The 22,354-nt window shown below is 41.3% G+C and overlaps 1 protein-coding gene across 8 annotated transcripts in view; it reads right to left on the reverse strand.

Moving 5' to 3' along the window:
• Nucleotides 1–22,354, reverse strand: part of LOC143259021 (protein Fe65 homolog) — a 324,885-nt gene that overhangs the window by 11,954 nt on the left and 290,577 nt on the right. For 7 of the 8 annotated variants that reach the window (XM_076519754.1, XM_076519758.1, XM_076519757.1 and 4 more), the window contains one exon: nucleotides 1,071–1,229. The exons of the other annotated variant lie outside the window; for it this stretch is intronic. In XM_076519754.1, the coding sequence (XP_076375869.1) occupies nucleotides 1,071–1,229 (159 nt within the window). The remainder of the gene's footprint in view (nucleotides 1–1,070; nucleotides 1,230–22,354) is intronic. 8 annotated transcript variants of the gene reach the window in all.

The following is a 22,354-nucleotide window of genomic DNA, read 5'->3' on the forward strand; positions in this document are numbered from 1 at the left end:
AATTTTTTAAATTTAATTTTAATTTTTTTAAAAAGAATGGAGTTCAGTGCTACAACGTCGGAAATGTTAATTAAGAATGAAGTTCAGTGCTACAGTAAATTCTCCCCGATTGTCTCTCGGCTTGTAAACAAAAATAGACAACTTGGGACGAAGGGATACGATTATTCGATTCTCGCGGCTTGTTTTAATAGTTGTTCATAATTGGTAACTATAAAAACGAGCCGTGGGGCTCGAATAATCATATCCCCTCTTCCCAAGTTGTCCATTACAACTGAGGAGAGTTCACTGTACATACATATTTATTGAAATGTGCAATTACGTTTATCGATTCTTCTCCTGAATTAGCATTCGAAGGTAGAAATTCGCAAAAGCGTCTACAGTTTATTAATCACCGTTGAAATTCGAGGAACATAAATTCGAATAGCACAAAGTAACGTATTTTATTCAATGTTCACTTCATAAGTACTCTAGGTACTGATCCTTTGTACTGTAAACTGTGTTATAGCATGTTATCGTTTGTTTTGAAGGGAAAACAAAGGGAACGAGGCAATTAATTTTTCATCACGTTGAAGTAGGAAGACCCGTCAATTATGGCGACAATAACGGCGACTCGCGTTCCCTCGAGTAAACTCTGGCTCATTGGGGACGTAAAGAGCTTTGCAACAGGCGCATGCATCGCGTCTGTAGCCGCAAGTTATCAGCGCCGCAGCGTGGATGGGAGATGGGGAACAAAGATAAGCAACAACATCTAGAACAACAACAACTCGGAGTTTCCTACGAAGCAGATTTCGAAGCGAGGAGGAATGATCACCTACAAAGCTCACGATTTTGGACGGGGCTGCGCGCGCCGCGTCGCGTTGTTTGTTTAATTAGTTCGCGAAGATAACGCGATGCAGCTCGGTTAGTTACGACAATACAGCAGCAGCAGTAGCGGTTGGCGGCGGCGGCGGCGACAACGGTAACAACAACAATAACAACAACAACAAAATAATAAAGCAACAATTGTTCGATAAACGGTGGTGTAGTAATCTAGGAGGAGGGAGGCAACCAAGTGACTCTATCGTACGTACTTTCTCGACCCGGACAGATTCGCAGCGCCGACCGAGTCCGCGGTTCCCGACTGAAGGGGAGGCAGAATCGAGGAGGAAGACGCCGACGACGATGATCGAAGATTTCCGTTGAGGGTGTCGTCGACCAGAGCGGACTCCGCTACACCCTCGCTGCCGTACCTGAATCAGCACGTTGCCGAGTGCATTACAAAAGGGAATCGATCGACGACGAATACGGTGATATCTGTGCGTCGCGTCGTCGTCCAAACGTCTCGTCTGTTTCGAACCAGTTTTACTTACAGGACAGAGAAAATTCGATTAAATAATTTGATCTCTCTACAAGGAAATTTATCTATTTGCTGAACTAGCAAATCTCAGCATTTACGATTGAAAAAAGAATGTAATTTATTCCGATGGGTGAAGTAGGAGTTGAAAATCGCGATGCATAACTTCCTTGATTGTAATGCAGAATAAACGGAATAAGTTAATTTTGTCACTTTTTATGGATAAAAATGAAATTAGATTAAAAGATAAATAAATCGGTATGTGACTTCAAATGTACACTGAACAATGCGGGTTTGACTTTCTTGATGGGGCAGATGATATGTTTACTAGATGATCTGTAAATAGATTTTCTGAAAAAAATTGAAAAATGTAACTCCACCTATACATGTTCAACACAAAATCACAAAATATATTTACATTACAAGTCCAGATGCAAAAATTGGGAAAGTGACGTTCACTTCACTTTCGACTTATTATCGTAATTTTAGCAATCAGTTTTGTACATATCATCCAGTAAACAAACGTAACTTCGTAACAAAACTCAAGACTTTGAATCCAAGTTAAAACAAATTAGTTTGTATGAAAACAATAACCGATCATTGATGTTTGCCGTTGTATAATAATCGAATGTGCGAAGTACTGCTACATTTCAGTTGAATGCAAAACCGTTTTTTGATGGAATGAAACTGTAATTAAATCATCAAATAGCCCGCGGGATTCATTAATAAACAGCAGTACTCGTCGATTTTTGCGAATGCAAATCAATTGCATCGAACCCAGGGATGAATCTTCTTTTTGTATTTCGATGCAGTTCGAATCGTCGAAAGCGCGGAACAGATGTTGTCGATAGTATTTGCGCCGTATCAGTCCTGTCGTGCCGTTAGCTATTCCAGTATTTACATTATCATATTGATGCCTCTATTACAAAGTCATGAATCTGGGGTAATTATGATCCGAACGGATAACTGTCCACCGGCCCGCGTTTTGCATAATTAAACCGCGATTTATGCTCGACCGCCGTGCGCTCGACATTTATATCGGCATATCAAATTTTCTGATGATTTTTGCCGATTTGGAAATTTATCCACCGGATGAATATTTTACGATACTTTAACCGTCGTGGGAGCGATTTACTCAGAAATAAATAATCACACAAATAAATAATACCCGCAGAGAAATTAGAACTCTTTTGGATACGATGTATATCTCTGGAAACGTTCGGAGGAAACGACTCCATTCGTACAAATTGAAAAATATTGTAACGCGAGATATCGCCGGCACAAGAATTCAATCCCCCGGAGACATTCTCGAAAATACGGCGAAAGTTTCCCCGGAAGAAATCCTGGGAATCGATGTTATTTCCCCCGAATCGGTGCACGCTGTGTTCTCCTATTCCCCCGATTCAAAAACTCAATCCGCGCCGGAAGCTGTCGTTCAAAGTTCCTACTATTCCGGTCCGAGGAATTCCGTGAAAACGACGGCTCGGCGGAGACACGGGTCGACACTGTTAATTTCCAGCCGCATAACGTTCCAACAAACCTTCGAACTTTTCTAATTGCGCGATTTTGTAGAAAGTGTCACGACGGCTCTAGAAATCGACGTAGATCTGCGCGATTTTCGTGGATTGTAATGCGAGTCGAGAACTTCGGGGAAACTGTTCGCAGAAAACTTGGGAAATCTTTGGGTCCTAAGATCTCCCGGGAATGACTTCACGGTTCCAGGGACGTGCATTACAAAACCGTGATTGCGACTGACAGTTGCGTTTCTGGTTGTGCAAGTTTCCAGGATGTGACGTTCCTTTCAATCGGAAAGGAAATCGCTACTTCGATTCTCCATACTTACTAAAACCGGTGGACTAGCGAATTTACCATAAGATACTATGTATTTGCAGTATGCGCGAATAGTATTAATTAAGAGTTAAGATCTGCTCATCCTTCAATATATTTTTTAATATTTTTTTTATATTGAAGTATTATAATATTATTATAATATTATATAATATAATATAATAATAATATAATTATATTATAATTTAATAATATCGCCACAGTGTTTACGACTTATTAAAATTTTTATAAAGAAACATTCATTCGCGTGTCATTTCTATTTCGTACAATTGATTTGGAAAACTTTTATTTTCTAAAATAATTACTCTGCATAATAAAAGACATTTAATGACAAAAAACTGTGCACATACATCAATGTTTTACAACGTTAATATCATTTTGTATTCTCCCAATTTTCAGTTTGCGAGAATCGCTCAAAGTTTCATAATTTGGTTATAATATTTTGAATATAAATGAAGAACTCATATTTTCATATGCATAATGAAGCCTTTCACTAAAATGTATGTTAGTCTGCAAGAATGCAAGCGTGGATAAATATTTGTAGCCTGATGCCATCTGGTTTGCTGCTCCGAAATGTATGGCACATTCCAGTGTTTCAAGAAATTAGTGAATATTTGTAGTTGAAAAGAAAATGTTCAGAGCTACAGGGAACTCTTCGACTCGCAAGAAAGTGTATCAATAAATAATTTACTATTTCTTGTCGACTGTAGTGTTAATTTTTAACATAGCCAAAAGTTTTTGCTATTTCTTACATTTTTTTATTTTCTACTATTCGATGCCTTTTATTCCAAGGAAAAGGAGTAGAACACATTTTTAATTATACATTGCTAAAATAATTGTTACAATAAACAGTTACATGTATTTACATACAGGGTGGGTCGGGGTTCGTAGTACAACCGAGCCTCAACTAAATCCTTTAGAAAGATGAACAAACTTTAATTAACTGATTTTTTCGAAAATGGAGCTCCGGATAAAAAAATGTTATACTAAATTTTTTTCTTATTTTTTTCACGTAGAATAATCCCCTGCTCGGTTGTACTACGAATTCTGACCCACCCTGTATATCTAACGTTACTAAATAAATGCTAAGTCGAACGCCTATTAAATCTGAAGTATCGATGTTCGATAGGTGTTTAAATCGTTCGCTCATGTGTGTTTATCCATGAACTAGGACAAGCTGCTGATTTTAGATTTTCTTCTATTACAGATACCTGCAGAACTTTCGTCAGGTAAACATGAATGATCTGACCGTGAAAAGTCTTCCGACCGGTGAAAGTACCATAAGAATTCTAGCCAGTCTTTTAGTAATCACTTATATACCACACCAACAAAAAATATCTGTTCATATACAGTTATTCACAAAAAATGAGCGTACACCTTTTAAAACGCAGTAACTTTTTTAGAACTGGACTAAATGACTTGAATATTTTTTAGATGATGTAGGGGTATACTAGACGATAACTAAAATGCCTTTTTCAAATTTTGCTATTATTTAGGATGACAAAATTATCTGTGAGAGTTAGGTTTATTTCAAGCGATCCCGACACACGGACTATCACTTTTTCCGTTCCGAGAACGAAGCATAGTGATCGATGGGACACCGCTAACAACCCTGAAACGGGTTAACAGTAAAAACGGGACCGTCATTAGAAATTTTACGCCGACCGACTACAGCGCTTTAAGACAAATTTAACTGACCGGCACGGGCATTGCACGCTGCGCCGCAGAAATTACGCGGCTGCAAGGAAGTGCCATTTTAATTAACGATCGGGGAACGGAGCCAGGCACCGACGTGGTTAGTACAGGGTCGCTAACCATGTCGAAGTAATTAAGGGATTAGCCGAGCGGTTTGCTGACTAACGTCGGCTCGCCTCTCCTGAGCGACGCGACGCTCGGCCCAACCTTCAAACGATTCCTTCAAAGGCCGACAAACTTTCGATTCCCGATAAACTCTGGCTGTTTATAAAATTACTGGCAGCGAGTAGTACTCTTCCGCGGACTTCGGGGGCACTGCCGTTTATCCTCCCAGAGGAAATTTAAATATCTTGTTCGGGAAAAGTGGCATCCTAAAGTCGCCACCTGCTCTCGTGCCTCCGAAGACGTTTCTCTCTAACTTGGGTTTGCTGATATAGTTTAAATCTTGTATACAGTTGTTGCCGGACGGACTTGAAAGCGTCTTAAATACACAGCATTCATTGCATAAAATTACCACGGAAACTTGAATTCAGCGCTTTAGACTGCGAGCGTTAATCAGCTTGGATTTCGAGACTTTCGGTGATTTACTTGAACTCGGGGCAGCAACGAAGTTGTTTCAAGCTGGACGGAGTTATAGTTTATCATAAACTAGCGCAAGAAGCTTTTTCCTTGAACTTTTTCTCCGAGAACATCAACTGAATTATTAAACGAGATTAAAAAGCTGTTGCTGCTGCTCGTACATTCTGACGAATACTTGTAATTATTTCTAAAGATTTGCACTGGATTCAGTCGTTTTTATTGATTTACATGGATCACGCCAGTATTTGAAAGCTTCAACGATTCCTTGGCCCGCGGCTCCTCTTGATCAACGTCTTAGGGATCTTCCACAGCTTCTTTTGATCATTTACTGCGGTTGGAGGATTTCGGTAGATCCAGACAGCCATTGCAAGGCCTCGCCGGTCCGTATCAATCGTCCGAGGGCCTCAATCTTTAACCATCCCATCCTGGCCAGCCTTTCAAGAACTTTGATAAACTCTGGTGACCCCTATAGAGCTGCCCTTGCTATGTACCGGTAGCCCATCATTCCTCGTATCAAGTGTGCGAGGAAAGGAGATGGATTATTCCGAGAATTTCCGATTGCTTCTGACAGCCTGAAACTCGATCCTTTACCCAGCGAGTCGCCCGACCCCGGTGACACGTATCCTTCTTTTCCCTCGTGCTGAACCATATTTTAAGATGACCGGAGGACTGTCAGGCTCTCCGACGATATTAAATTTCTGAGACGGTGCAATCACGATATATCACAATGACCGTCAACCTTTACAGATATATGTGTACGCGAGTTACAAATTGTGATTGGAAGTTCGCATAAATTATCCATGCAACATGGAGAATCGTTTTCAGGTTGCCTTCACCGGCACGATTGTATCCTCGCCGATGTGAATTATTATCGATGCGTGCTGTGTTATGTTTACTGGTGTCATTGTATAATACAACTACATTCTCTATATCTAAAGGGCTTACATATTAGTGAATAAATTTAGAAATATGAGCCGTTTATTTTGAATGTGGCGTAAGTCACTTTACCGTAATGAAAAGTGGTGATTTTTTAACGTTTATACGAAATTATTTGTACTGAGAAAAATATCAGTATCCTGAGATAACAAATACTTGATTGTTATACAAGATAACTTGTATGACAACAAATACAAAATAACTTTCTTCTCGAAAGTTAGCATCCATATTTTTAAACGTGTTAAAACGCAAACCCTTAAACATATCGACTTAAAAACAAAGTGACTTACGCCACTTTCAAAATAAACGGCTCATACGGTGAAGAAAATTATTGGGATGGAAGGTGTCTTATTTAGTCTCTCTTGGGTGTTTAAGATCCTGCGAATGTGCGGTGCAGCAACAACCCAAGCGTGAACGGTTGCACGCGTAACGCCCTTTGTGCCCGCGGCGGTAAAAACATTACTTTCATCGCGGCTAAAGCTTTGACGGAGTGTCGGCGTAATCTCGTGTTTTCATTTCGCAGGGAGAGGGCTCCTTTCGTGCGTGGCCGATGAAAGGGGCGGAAACGCGGGACGAATAAGTGAACCGAGTTCTTGAGAGAACGCCGGCTGACAAGCGGAAAGACGGAGAACCGGGCGAAACGGGGGAGGAAGCGCGCGAGATTTCGCGCGGTCCAGTGGCCGCAGTTTAATAACACCGTTTTCAGCAAGTATGTGGGTTAGCGGAGGCACGAGTAGCAACTTGGAAATTCGCCAGTAGTCGCGGCCGGCGAGGGCGAGGGGCGGCGTCGCGCATAAATGCGGTCGAACCGCAGCCGCCAATCGATCGGTTCGGAATACCGTCGCAGGAATTCGCCATCGATTATTCCCGATGCGACAACTTCCGGCCAGTTCGAATGTTCCTTTGTCCGATTGCACCTGGAACCCTTCCTCCCAGCATCCACGCTCGCGGAAATCGCTTCAAGATTCCGCGCGTACCGCGCCCGGCCTCTCGCCCTCGCAATTCGCAATCCTCCCGCGAAGTTGGCGCAACTTGCGGCGTTTCGCGCGTTTAGATTCAGCTGCCGAGTCTCTTATTATGTTCTCGAGCCGTGGGCCGCGGTATGCGACTCGTAGAAACACAGCTCGCGGGGTTCAAGGGCCAACCGAGAACATTCTGCGGACCACGAGTGTCAATATTTAGTTTCTTTCCCTCTCTGCTTTCTCTTCCCGAGGCGGTTCTAGCCGTGCCGGTTGTTTCACAGGCGTCGGCGAGTTGTACTCTCGGCCCCGTTCGCTCGCCGAATTTTCGTGCTGCCGGATGCTTTCGCCGATGCACGAACATTTGTTACGTCCTCGAACATCGAAATTTGTAGACCGAATTTCAGGGCCTCGTAAATCCCGTTTCGCTCGACCGCGACTATAGTTTGAGAAGCTATATGAAATGAATACGAATTTTGCTATGTAACAAATGATACTATTTTACAAGCAATTTCAGCGTTCGGTACTTCGATTTGCACACTGTTCATTTTGCAAAGATCTTGCGTCGATGTTGAGTACTTTGGATGCAAACGAAACACGAAACGTAAACAGAAGAGCGCATGGCAATGGTGCTTGTTGTGAAATCAATTCTAGTAATTGATTATAATGAGTACATATGCGCGTTAGAGAAAATTGATTAAACGTGTTGATCGATGCAAACTATAATTGATTCAGATTTCCCTTATTTTCACATTATTCGCGGTTTTCACGAAGTGTTCGAATAATGAAGCTTCCTCCTCTAACTGAAAGGCAACTTCGATACGATTCAGTTGACAAAGCTCGAATGAAATAATTTCTTAAACAATGCACAAGATTTAAATAGATGTCAACCGTAGCATTGTAATCGCAATCCTAATATCAACGTACAATGTAAGCACAAAAGGATACTCTGCGATGCTGAAGTATAATGATAGCCACAATGACTGCCCACCCTTACTGTTCTTCATTATGAGCATGAGCTAATTGAAGTGCGATGGAAACTATTTAAACCATTGGTACATTTCGAGTCTCTTTCAAGAATAGATTGATACTGTATCTAGAGCGAAATACAGATGATTCAATAGTTGCTGCATTTCTCTGTTTCTGAATGAAACATTCAATATGACAATAGTACGAGAAGCGTACAAAACTGAAATTGAAAATGTGTACCGTGTTTTAATGGTCTTGCTGAATTCAAAATAATACAATATCTATATATTCTTGTCAGAATAGCACACAAATACAGTTTAATTAATATAATTATAATAAGATATTTACTTTAACATAATCTTTACGATTTAATGTTAGAATTTACGTACGTTTCCTAACAAACAAGTTGAAAAGCCAGATAAAAAGTTAAAAAGCACGATTCATTTAAATTTGTTGTCATTCCACCCAATTGCAAATGTCCTAAAAAATGCACTAGTCAGATAAAACGTTGAAAAACGTGATTTTATAAGTTCCCTGCCATTTAACCCAATCACATTGTATGCAGAAATTTTTGTATGCATTACCTAGCGCACTAGCCCTTCTGTCATCGCGAACTAATTAAAATCGTTTAGACCAATTTTCGTGAAGTAGTTCCGTTTTAAAAGTTGTTCGCACAGATTCGCCCACGACTGTATTCGTAGCTGGCAATATCTATTATCCCGAGTAAGACAATTCAATACTCGTAACAGTTAGAGTCCGTAGTGCTTGTGGAAGCAATTATCATCCTCGGAGCCTCGGATTTCCTGTCAGAGCGATGAATTCACTGTACCGAATGATGAACGACGCTTATCATTCTCTGCCTCGGAGTCCGTCCCCGGTCTCCGATGTCGCTGAATTTTGGAATCGGGCTCACGGCCGATCAAAGCGAGAAAACCCGATTGGCTCGCTGATCGATTAACCGAGCTATTTGCTCTGTTTGCATCTGGCTCGAGCGACTCGCCTCAATCGGCCGAGAGTGTCGACGTAGAAACGGGCGACAGGCGGGGGAACCGCGTACGGTTCATCGCGGATGACGCCGGTGGCCGTTGCAAACGTCTGACAACGTGAACGCGAGGGGAAACGCGAGAGGAAAATTATAAACGACAGCTAGACGGTATAAGCTCGAGAGAGATCGCGGCGACTGAAAACGGGTGTCGGCGGCTCGTAATTGTGACCCACCCGATATACGAACGCAGGCCGCTGCCGTAACTTTCAGCGAGGTGTAATTAAATCCAATTAGGTCGTAAGGTGAGCAACTTCTGACGCACCTGGCAGAACCGTAAATTACACCGGCAAGTTCTCTGTCTACCGCAAACCATGATTACGGTGTACGCAATTTCTGCCCGACCCCCTGCCGGATATCGATGGAAATTAACGAGTAGGATCACCTATGGGGCTTACAAATGATACGCATACGTATAATCCATTCAGAAAGCGGAGTATGTTTCATTTCGAAACGGTTTTTTTCTGCAGGGACCACCGATGCAAAATGTGTAAACACAATACAGATCATTAGAAACATCAGAAGAATTTAGAGAGTTGAATTTATTAAAACCATTAAAACTAGAAATTTATCTCCAACTTTTTTTTATTTTCGTTTATCGTAGAATATTTTTATTTTGTATAAAGAATTTCAATGAAGTATTTTATTCTGGTGTAACACAAGAGAGAGAAAAAGAGAGAGAGAGAGAGAGAGAGAGAGAGTTTATATTTTTAGGAGATCATAAAATGATATTCACTTGGAATTTTAAACGAATTGAATGTCTATAATAACGCTATTTGGTAAAAGAATAGAAATATTTTGAAATAATAAAAAAAGAAATAATAATCTTCGAACTTAAAGTTTCAATGAGGAGCTTTTGCATTCAGCCTTTCGTTTTCCTAAGAAAAATTCCTGATATATATAGTATAACTTTTAGGGTTCTCGGTGTGGTCTATCTTCTCAAGAATTTATCACCAATGAGTTACGTGAATAATTTCTCGAAGGGGCTGTCCCCTCTAATATTTTTTAAAGACTTACATTTCAAAGGATCCGTAAGCCGATGCGCAAGGAGGACGTTAGAGTCATTGATCGGCGCTGTTACCGAGGGAAGCACGACGCGAAAAATAGCGCTTTGGATACCAAACTTGGGGAGGAATCTGCTGACAGTGCGATACAATCGGAATAATAGGGGAAGCTAATTGGACCGTTTGATTCGGAATTGAGGAACTTGCTGTTGGACCGAATGTCCATTTACGGTTCGGAAGTGGAGAAACAAAATGTACTGATGATCTCTATTGCCATTCGGAAAATTAGGTTCGAGATACCGTACAGGGGCGCTATGTGTGGTCTAGTCGTTGATTGCATCAGACTTTGAAACGTCGATACGTACTGAACCGAGTGACAAAATAATAGAATCAATATAATCAATCGATTAGAATGCTACGTTGGCTACGAGTATTTCTGATGGAATCGGTGACATCTGCCAATGTCAACAATTTTAGTGTCTATGTATATCTATTGTATTCGTAGGTATACAGTGCTGTTAAATTTGGTGTATACGTAGCAAAAACTTTAGTTTGATCTTGGCAAAAGTGTACCTGATAACTAACAAAAAGACTCGACCTGTTAACAAGTCGTATTAATGCTGCTAATAAAATACAGAGCTGTTGTTAACATTATGTTAGTAAATTACAAGATATTTTGGTAACACAGAAGAAAGGTGCAACAAGATCATTGGGTTATAATAATATCCAATAAAAAATAACCGAATTTATTGGATAAACCTGTCGATGGCAATAGTTTGTTCAAACAAGACAGTTTATTTGGACCATGAAAGTATTTCGTATAATGCATTGTGTTTAAACCACCCCATATCGTTAGAAGTTAGTTGTCGTAGACTCAATCGGAATCTATAATCAAAATCGTTGTTGAACTCCGCAAACTTCTAATACCCTGCTCGAACATGCGCGAAAGTGAACGCTATAATATTTTCACGTTTTGCGTTGAAAACACGTTAAAGCGAAACTATAAATTTGATACCTCACTTATAATCTAATAATGCCTCTGCATCATCCTCGTGAACGTTCGAGTTCAGCTTTTTATACATGGGAAATGAAATTCTACTCAAACATTCGTATTATAATCACGGCTCGCGCAACAGTTTCTCTAACTGCTTCACACTCCCAGATAATGGAGATATTAAGGTCACTTTGATGTCGCTTGCTTACTATTAACTGGAAGAGTTAAATTAATGTATATTATACGCTAATTTTCACGCACACCTTTGATGCACAATTTTCATGTACTTTGATGTTCGATTTTGCTGCTCAATTTTGATGCTCAATTTTGACACTCGATTAATTTTGGTGTACGATGCTGATGTACATTTTAATTCGGTATTTCTGACCTGCCATATGAAAGTATATTAACAGTCAATCATGTCTATAGTTTGTACTCTTCAACTATAATTCGGAGGGCTGGTTTCAGTTGTTTAAAACGAACTTGTTACAAACATAAACACGTCTCGAACATATTCCCAAACCCTGCATCCTAATAAAACAATTTATAATCGCCAGGCGGTCACGTTCCATACGGAAATCTCGTTTTCATTATTTGTACTTCGTTACAGATCGCAAACAAACAAGCGTTGCATAAAAGCAACAAACAAACATTACATACGCCGGAATCTACATAAATCTATTCCAGATACCGTGGTCCCAGATCCGGGCGCGATTCCGGAGCACTAAGCAAGCTCCAAAACCGTCACCCCATCGTTCGAGGCAAAGGAAAAAAAAAGTAACCCAGTATTTCACGTCGTTACCCCCTCCACCCCTCGCCACGTAGTTCACGGTTGTATAGAGTCGGGAGCCGAACACCTTTGCAGTAGCAATCATTGTTCCCGGCCGATCGACCCAGAATCCGGGAGATCGAGAAATCTCGGTCATCAATTCCACTCTCGAAGACGCGAAAATACGAGCGAGAGAATTACAGTCGGCGTAGCGAACGGGCGGAGGTGCGGGTAGCCGCGTGGGCTTGTAATTTGTAGCGGTTCTAGGTGACATTCGCAGGTGGAAAAGAAGCGTCGAGGCCGGTCGGTGTTGCACGGGGGTGTAGGGGCCTCGGCGAGGACGATGGAACCAGGGGGACGCCGACAACTCGTAGGGGTTGGGGGTCGAAGGGGGCCGAGTGGAAATGGAAAAAAGCGATATAAGAAGAAAGAGTCGTATACGAGCGAAACACCGCGTACGTGGGCGTTCGTACGAAGTACAGTAGAGTCGGGGGTGCTCCTCTCCCTAGCTCGATCAATACACACTGCCAGCAAACCCTCTGCGTCCCACGGCGTCCCTCGTCCATTTCACCCCTGACACCCTATCCTCCTACCCCTCTCTCTTTCTCTCCCTCACCCCCTCTCTCTCCCTCCCTCCCTCTCTCTCTCTCTCTCTCTCTCTCTCTCTTTCTCGTCAGCTCCCCGACCGTCGTTCCATTTCGAACGACCCCTACCACTCACGGTTTAGATGGTCGAGACCGCTGTCGTTTAGCCGCAGCTCCGTAGCGCGCGCGTCTTATCGCGCGGCCGCCCCCGCAGCTCGCGCGGTCTCCCCGCAAAAGGAAAAACCGATTAGCCGCGCGCGTCCACTTCCCTTCTTTTGTTCTCGGGCCGCTACTCCCACCCCTTCGCCCTCCAGCCAGTCCGTCACAACCCACGTGCTTTATTTCTGTCCGCTAATTTTTGCCCGGCTGACTTAGATTAGGTTTTACCCGGACCTGGTTTTCTCTCTCCGGCTCTGTTTGCGTTCGGAGTTCTGGGACGTTGGGCTGGTCTAGAATTTTAATAGACCAATGATCCCACAGTGCTGATTGCTCGGTGTTTTGTAGTCAAAACTTCGCGTCAAAACGCGAATGTCACGACCCACGTGTTCTATTTCTGTCGGCTGACAATAAGTTAGATTAGCTTCCATCTGGATTCTGAATCTCGTTCTTTAGGGGACAGATCCTGTTTCGATGTTGGAACAGGTGTGGAATTTTAGTTTGATCGATGTTCTATAATTTCTATGCGAGTGCCCTTCATGAATTGAACATTTAAGTGAAGAATTAATCATTCGTGTTGCGTGCCTTTAATTAATGGTTCAATGGTACCGCGTAAGCGTTTTTGTATTTCTGCAAGGGCTATGTAATTGATAGCAGTTTTCGTTGTACTTGTACACATGTGTTTTATAGATTCATAGATCGGTACCTTTTTAGAATGATAATGGCTGACAGGCTTGGATACTCATGCGTTCCCCTCGCGATCAATAAATGCACTTTTAACTACTAGAAAATTGTAATCATGTGTATCCAAGTTGAAAATAGCCTAATTATGGCCGACGAAATTATCAGACACCGATCAAACATAATTAACACGCTTAACGTGACGCGCAGCTGTAAAATCGATAGTAACTCTGTTAATACTTCGAGTTTTATTATCGACGTAACCAGAGGAAAAGTTTTTATGCCCCTTTCTATTTAATAAAATAAATGATAATCTTATAATTTCATTAAACTATAAAATTAGAAATCTCATGTTTCTTATTTAGCGAGTGCATTAACAAATGCAACAGCTGGATGACGGTGATTTCGTTAAATTTTATTTTCATCGCGTAACAAAGTTTGACCCGAATGTATATTTAACTTTTGACAGTATCTCTTTTATTCAAATGTTAACTTTACGGTAGGTATTTAAAACTGTAATGAGAATATATTATAGATTCTGTTATTTGCAGTCTGACATTACCCTGTGCTATAGAATTTCCCATATAATGATGATTTAATATTGCACCTAAATTAATGTTTTTTAACATATTGCACCGAATGTGTTTTCTACATTTATATTAATATATTTACCAGTATCACATTTATAATAACCAACATTATTCTAACTTTAACATTTTACACTCGGATGTTGCCGATACAGCGACACTCTAAACTATTAATACATAAAATTTAAAAAATTTAGAATTATTGATAAATAAAATCATAAAATCCTTCATTTATTAATTCCTACGAAATCTCATAGCAGTATTAATGATTTTTATTTCAATTCACAACTCGGTGTACCAAAATTACAATTTTTGCAAAACATGCTGATGACTGTATCAGAAAGATCTTCCGAGTGCAAAGGGTTAATAACCATTGAGAAGAAGAATGCAATTATTATTTGAGCAGCGACACGAGGACGGGAAAAGAAATTTACGGTCGCCAACTATGTATACGTGATAAATATCAACGAGGAAGGTATGTGAAGCAAGTCGACCAGTCTGGAGCCGCTTGCTAGTGGTTGGCGGTTTCTGTGCACGAGGAAGACAACGTTGCGCCAAGTATTACCGTCAGCCCGGTTAGCTGGCACTAGAAGGGCGGCTAGTTAGATCTTGTCGAACCGACAGTGTTATTCCCTCCGGCCTTTACGCCCTTCGGAGAGGGTTCCAAGGCTGTACACAGTCAGCTGGGGTAATTAAGTTTAGGGCGATGGAAGGAACTCTCCAGAGTTCGGGTACACGTTCCCGGTTTCGCAGAAGATACCGGGGCTGCTTTCAGATTAAATTCTATAAATATCAGGTTGCGGCGCAAGCTGCGCATTGACTTTAGATTCGAAAGGGAGCCCCGTTCGCTGAGAACGATTCCTCATCTTTGCACGGAATTAATTAACTTAACGCGGGATCCGGCTCAGATGTTCTAATCACATTTACATTTCGAGGTAATAACGATATCTGTAAGGCTGCCGCCTATAACGAGACACGACGAGCGAGTGATCTACGAGTGGATGTTACTTTGATGTAATATAACATAAATATAACATGTTGAAATGAGGACAGACGATCGTGAATTTTGGATCGCTCGATTTGAATTTACTTCAGAGATGTCTATATCGAAATAATTTATAATTCGTAACCTTTTGTGTACGATGTGGATACGTTTACCATCGAAATGAATTCTTTCGATTTTATGGTAACATTATAATTTTGTTAAGAGATGCTTGTTTGACTTTAATCGTCGTTATGTTCAATGTTATCGTTACACTGTGGATCTTTATTTTTAAATGGATCTAATGGATTTAAATGTTTCTTAAATAATTCCGATAGATCAAAAGAAACATCCAATAATCATAATGGCATTTCAAAACCGTGAAGATTGTGTAAAGTTAATTGCAACTAACCTATTTCTACTCGCTTATAGTTTTAGACATTGAAGGACATGCTTTTCAAACAGAATTTATAATTCGAAATGGAAATGAGTACATAGAGTAATTGAACAAGTGACATCTTTTCAACAATAATCAACAATATGTATAACACAAAACTTTAAAAAATATTTGACACGTATCAGCAGCGATGAGACATATTCATGAACTGAAAAATGTTTAGAGAATTATATTATTATAATTATATGTACTAATTTATATATATATATATTATTTATATTATTTATATTATTTATATTATTTATATTATTTATTATTATATATTATATTATTTGTATTATTATATTAATTTATATTATTTATATATATTCTTTTTCTTCGAGATCAATAACTATCAAATATGGTTCGCAGCTCCAGCTATAATGGTTCATTTCGAATATATACGTGTCGAATATATTTTTTAGTAAAATCGGAGGATACTAGTTCGAGCAATACCCTCTTTTAATTTCCATCAGTTTATATATAATCGATTGAAAATAATATGGCAATATGGTCGGCGGGATGTAGAAAAACGTAATATTCCGGACGATAAATTTCATTTTGCGCTCGAACGATCAGCATAACAACTAAAAGGCGTTCCACTCCAGTCTCTAGCTCCCATAGTATGGGACTAATATACATAGCACTTTGCGCATGTACAGTGCGCGATAGGCATCTATGATGGTAAACTAAACCTAACATCTATATCAAGGCTGGGTTTAATAACAGCATAGAGACTGTACTACACCCTTTATGACATCTATCATATATTACGAGGGGAAATTTATTATGGTTCTCATTACGTTCATGTAAATGCTTTCATACACATACATAGGTGCTTTGCAGTATGCAGTAAAAGCCTGCGGGATTTGGTAGTTAATTTATGAATTTCAAACACACTCTCATACTTTTCTGTAAAATAAAAATCCATACAGGAAAATTACTTTCTTCGACTGCAGTATAGAAATATATGCACAAATTTTTGACCATTACTGCATTCACACTGATCACTCAAAATCTTGTTCTATTAAAGTGAGTTTATAAATCGATAAACGTAGCAGATCAGTACAAGCGACGTTTCCAAACGAATAAACAAGTCGAACATGTCAAATGAGACTTATTGGCCCAAGGCTTTGCTTTTGAAGAAATCGAAAGCACGAGAAACTTTGGTTGCATGCGATGCAGCAATAAAACATTCGACCTTGACAATTATGCTCAAGGAGAACCTTGGGTAACTTCATAACAAATCTTCGTCTATCTAGAGGTTCATAATTTGTTTATAACGAGGTAACGTTTCTGAACACACTGTAGAGAGGGAGAGGATTCTACATTAATCGCATGATCCACACATGGTGAAACAACTTGCGCAAACAATCATCTAATCACGAAACTTACATCTCCTTGACTGACAGTTTTACCTTCGTATCGGCGAAGTTGACGCGGGCAATTGCCCGCGAACTATCGGTAAACGTAGTTTCCCAAGGCTCGCGCGGCAAAGAACAAGGTAACGAGTACGTTCATCCACGTCGCTTTCGTAATCAGAAGGTTCCGATAAACGATCCTGCCACGATAAGTCTTGTCGGCAGGTGAGTCACATCCGTGAGAACGTCGAAGCGTGTCCTGGCACCGTCAACCTTAACAAATCGTGCAACTTTGGGTCTCGACCTCCACGCTTTCTGTCGTCGGCTGATCTTATCGAGATCCCCTAATCTGTAATTCGATTATTCGTGCTGGAAACGGTCCCCTCGGGGCCTATCCGAAACGAATAATTTTTGCCCAAGTTGTATAAGACGCATCACGGTTTCCAATATTTCAATCGCGCGATTCGCAACACCGACGGTGTCCTTGCAGCTGATAACGATGAATAAACGTTGCCTCGCGTGACGGGATAACAGATCTTGCAACGTGTTGTTCAACTGATTTCACTGCGATTACGGATTACCTAGAAAGTACGTTTATCGGCTTCCCAATAGTCCCTCTTCGAGAATAATAAGAAAGGATAGAGCTTGTTTTCGAAACTAAATCCGACGATTCATTCTACCCAGGCTTCGCTGGGTTCTATTCATGCGATACCGTTACAAAAGATTTATCGATTCTCTGTTAAACTGCTGTGTCATCCCGAAAGTTGAATACTTCTATTAATAGGAACCATTGGTGGTATTGTTTCGAATTCTAGTACGAGTTAACTATTTCTGCGAGGAAGATATATATTTTTTCACTGAAAGATGAGAAGTTTCTGCAGCTTAACCCTTTGCAGACGAGTGGCGACTCTAAGGCGCCACTAAAAATTGTTATGTCACGTTTGAAAATAATCTTAACGTTATCAGATTTTCTTTATATTTATGAAACTCTTAATAGCGTAATTATTGCACGAGCTACAAAATTCTATTTCGTATAAAACGGAAACACTATAGGTCAGAGAAACTATTTTAAATTTCGAGTTAAAATGGCTCCGACTGCAAAGGGTTCAAAATGAAACAGAAACTGTATCAGATTCTGTATAAATGATTACGAATCCTCGAAGATCTTTCTACGAAACACCTTTATCGTATACTCCATTCGACAATAAACTTTCATGCTACTCCGAACATATTGAAATTGTTTACGAGGAAAGTAGCTATTATTGCGGGTTTCCGCGAAACTTTTATTTAAAGCCCGAAGATTGCATAAACATCTGCAGCCTTGCCCAAGGAATACCTTCGTTCCTCTCCGCGAAAATGAAGACCATGGCGAAGAAACTTCTGTACACAGTCTGAGCTCAGGATGGAACAAGAGTAGAACAAGTTCCATTGAAATCCGAGTGGGCGATTTAACTTCGCCGGTCGTGTAAAATCGAGCGTAGCAGATCGCGGAGCAAGGGTAGGGGCGAAAAAACGAAAGAATTTGTTCTTCCCGGCCGCAGGCCATAAACTTTTATTACCGGTGCTGCTAAATTGCGCATTTTTTTCGTCACGGAATCTACACGTAGCGGGCGGTTAATAAACTTTTGAGTCTGGAAGCCAGGGCTGGAGCGGCGTCGCTCCGGGGAGAGCTTTTCCCCGGTGTACCGGTTTACGAGCTTTTTTTTACGAGACTCGGAAACTCCCCCGCCGCAAACCCCCTGGCTTCCTGACCCGAACACCTTCTCCAGTCTTTACGCCGCGTTGCCCTTGTACCCCACGCGAGATTTTAATCTAACTCCCGCCAAAAAAGTCCTGATCAAAGGGGAATCAACCGCGCACGGCTGCCGACAGAAGTTGGATACGTGCTGCAGGAAGGATTTCATCGATTTCCATCGCTCCTCCTCCCTTCGCCCTTCTCATCCCTTCTTCCTCAGCCTGTTTTTTTACAGTCTGTCTGCGTATCCTGTCGTTGCTAACCGATCGCTTTGCATCGCGATGGAAATTTCAGAGGCTGCAGAACATTCGGAGCTCTTGGCTGTCTCGGTCCATTTGTCCTGCAGCAGTTTTTACTGCCGGTAGATGCGATCGAACGTGTGCTGCAATACGGCTACGGAGAAATGTAACGCCAACGAATTGCGGACGTGGCCAATGGGGCTTTGAGATCGATGTTATTATTGTGCAACGGTGTAGTTTTATTTGACGCTTAATGTTGCGTCGACGTCTGGGACATTCGCGATGTGGCTTATTGATATGACAAACTAATACACACCTATACACGTTTCGTTAAGGTATAAAGAAGTATATTCTTCCTAATTGACGCTCAGATTGTATACAAAAATGGACGAATTTGTGAAGAGGAAATACCATTATTCGAACCTTTCGGCTTCGTTTTTATAATTATCGATTATCAACAATTATAGAAACGAGCCGCAAGGCTTGAATAATCGTAATATTTCGCAACATACTTTTTCAGGTATAGTAATTTCTCCCTAATTGACACTGAGATTGTGCACAAAAATGGAAGAGGAGATACCATTATTCAAATCTTACGGCTTCGTTTTTATAATTATCGATTATCAACAACTATCAAAACGAGCCGCAAGGCTCGCATAATCGTAATATTTCGCAACATTCTTTTTCAGGTATAGTAATTTCTCCCTAATTGACACTGAGATTGTGCACAAAAATAGAAGAGGAGATACCATTATTCGAATCTTACGGCTTCGTTTTTATAATTATCGATTATCAACAACTATCAAAACGAGCCGCAAGGCTCGAATAATCGTAATATTTCGCAACATTCTTTTTCAGGTATAGTAATTTCTCCCTAATTGACACTGAGAGATTGTGCACAAAAATGGAAGAGGAGGTACGATTATTCGAATCTTGCGGCTTCGTTTTTATAATTATCGATTATCAACAACTATCAAAACGAGCCGCAAGGCTCGAATAATCGTATCCCCTCTTCTCAAAGTGTCCATTTTTGTGCACAATCTCAGCGTCAATTAGGGAGAAATTACTATACATGAAAAAGAATGTTGCGAAATATTGCTAAATAAAGGTATAAAGGATTCTAAGCATAGTGTTGCAAAACAGGATCACGGTCCAAATATTTACAATATTTCTAGAATTCAGGAGGATCTTCTAGACAATTGAGCGGTGTCTTTATTTCGAGTGGTAAGTGCAGTTTATACTTCAAGTAGGTTAAGTAGAAAAGTTCCACTACATTCATTATTGTAAAAAGGGTTGATTTCGGCCGACTTTGACTATTATCTTCAGCTATTTACCAGGATTACAATACTATAAGTGAAAGGAATTAATGCGCAATCTTCTACTTTATTCCTTCAATTAATTTCTCACTTACATTATAACTATGATAAAAAAAAAAGAAAATCGATATAGAACTATTACTCTCATTAAGTATATTCGCTAAGTGATCGTTTCTAGTTGCGGTAAAGTCAATACACGTGTATACGTAAAATATGAATCCGCTAAAATACTCGACATTATTTACGTTGAAAAGATGAAAATAGCCACGAAGGTTTGAGGCTGCAAATCATGCCGCGTCGTTTTGAAAACGATTTATCCAACGAGTAATTGTATAAAATATTTTACATATTCATACACATAAAATATTTCACAAAAAACAACATTACAATACCATTTCGAAGTTTCTAAATATGAATAACGGCTGCCAAAATACACATCAAATATTTATCCGCCCGAGCGCTTCCATCTAGTTACAAGTATACTTAATTACGCGAAGCAGTGGACATCGAAACGCGCGACGCACTTCAGCCATGAAACGGCTATTTACGAAACGGTGCAGAAGGTGCATAATAAACTACACCGCGCGAAGAGGTGCCGTTCCTGAAAGAATCGATGCTCGAACCTTTTCGTGTCACCGAAGAAGACTAGGTTAACACGTCCGCCTACGGCTGGCTCATTCCACTTACACCGTCGACACACAGACAACAACCCGGGCATGCCGGCGCGGCGTGGCGGCAGCGTGTCCTTCATCGATCTCGCCCGACTACCGGTTCGTTTTACGTAATCGGTGACCGAAATTCGTCGGGATCCGACGGTAGAACCGTGGACGGGTACAGAACGGGGTACACCGGGACGGATGCGGTCGTTCCGAAAACGGCTTGGCGGAGCGTAAATAGCCGGAGCATTGTCTCCGGAGGATCCGGCCGCGAGATAAGCCCGGCGGACAAACAGCGTGAGAACCGGAAGAACGAACGGGGACACCCGGACCTGGAGGGCGCCTCGTCCGTTTTCGCGTGTCCCCTTTCCGGGTTTCAGTTTAGCCCGATAATCTCGCCGCGGCCGGCTATCCCCCGGAAGGCGGAACCTTTCGGGACATTACTCTTCGTTCTCGTTTTCCGTTGGCCGGCCGGCTCCAGCTGCGGATCGGGATCGGGAAGAAAGAAAGCCTTCTGAAAAGCTCGACGCCGCAGAACTTATCAACCGAGCTCCGTGTCACGTTGGGCCGCGCCGCGCCGCCGGGTTTCATCCTCCTCCCTCGCGCCGGATCACCGATTACGTCGCGGCGGCATTACCCGGAGAGAAAGGAGCACGCCCGGAAAGAAAAAGGATCCGGCCTCGCGGAAAAGGAACGCCCGCTACGACAGGGGATTCCATCCGCAGGATTTATGGCCGGCAGCGACCGAGCGGGCGAGCGCGTGCATGCATGCACGTCCGCGCCGCAACGCTCTGAATTTCTCAACGTTCCGCGGGACGAACGAGTCGCATCCGTGCCGGTGCATCTGGATCAACGCCGGCCTGACCTCTACCGCGAGCCTTGTCGATGGATATTCAGACCGGGAACACTGCCCGGACTGGCAAGATGGATTCACTGGGAAATTGTCGGAGATCCTGCGCCCGATGGCGCAGCCAGCCCGCAATCCCTCTTCTGTTATTCTTATTTCCTCGCTAGATGGCTGGCTTTTGTTGGAATTTTTCTGGCTGCTCCCGGTAATAAGACCGATGCCCCGCCATTGTTTGCGGATTTCGACGGAGTGCTGCGGTTTCTCGAACAGCTGGTTCCACGAGCCCCCGGAGTACTTAAAAATGTTTGATCTTTTGCGGGACCGGGCGAAAATGTAATTGCCCGACCGAGTTTAATATTACTAATTTCGACTACTCTTAAACAAGATTATTTTTATTCGATATAAACTTGTTTTTATTCGATTCCGTGTCTTTCATCGTCATTCGCGATCGTCGCTTTTCTCGTTTATCAACGGGCTATCGTCGAACGAATTGTAATTATTCTTTTTATTATGTATGTTACAGTAGCGTCTTAATCTCTTTGTTACAACGTGCGCCGTTATTGATTCATTTATCCCGTTCAAACAAAGTGTGCTTCTTACAATTAGATTTTGTTTTGTTCTTTCTTATTCTTTTCTCATTACGTAT

The sequence above is a fragment of the Megalopta genalis genome, chromosome 3, assembly GCF_051020955.1.
Source record: "Megalopta genalis isolate 19385.01 chromosome 3, iyMegGena1_principal, whole genome shotgun sequence".
Classification (NCBI taxonomy): Eukaryota; Metazoa; Arthropoda; class Insecta; order Hymenoptera; family Halictidae; genus Megalopta; species Megalopta genalis.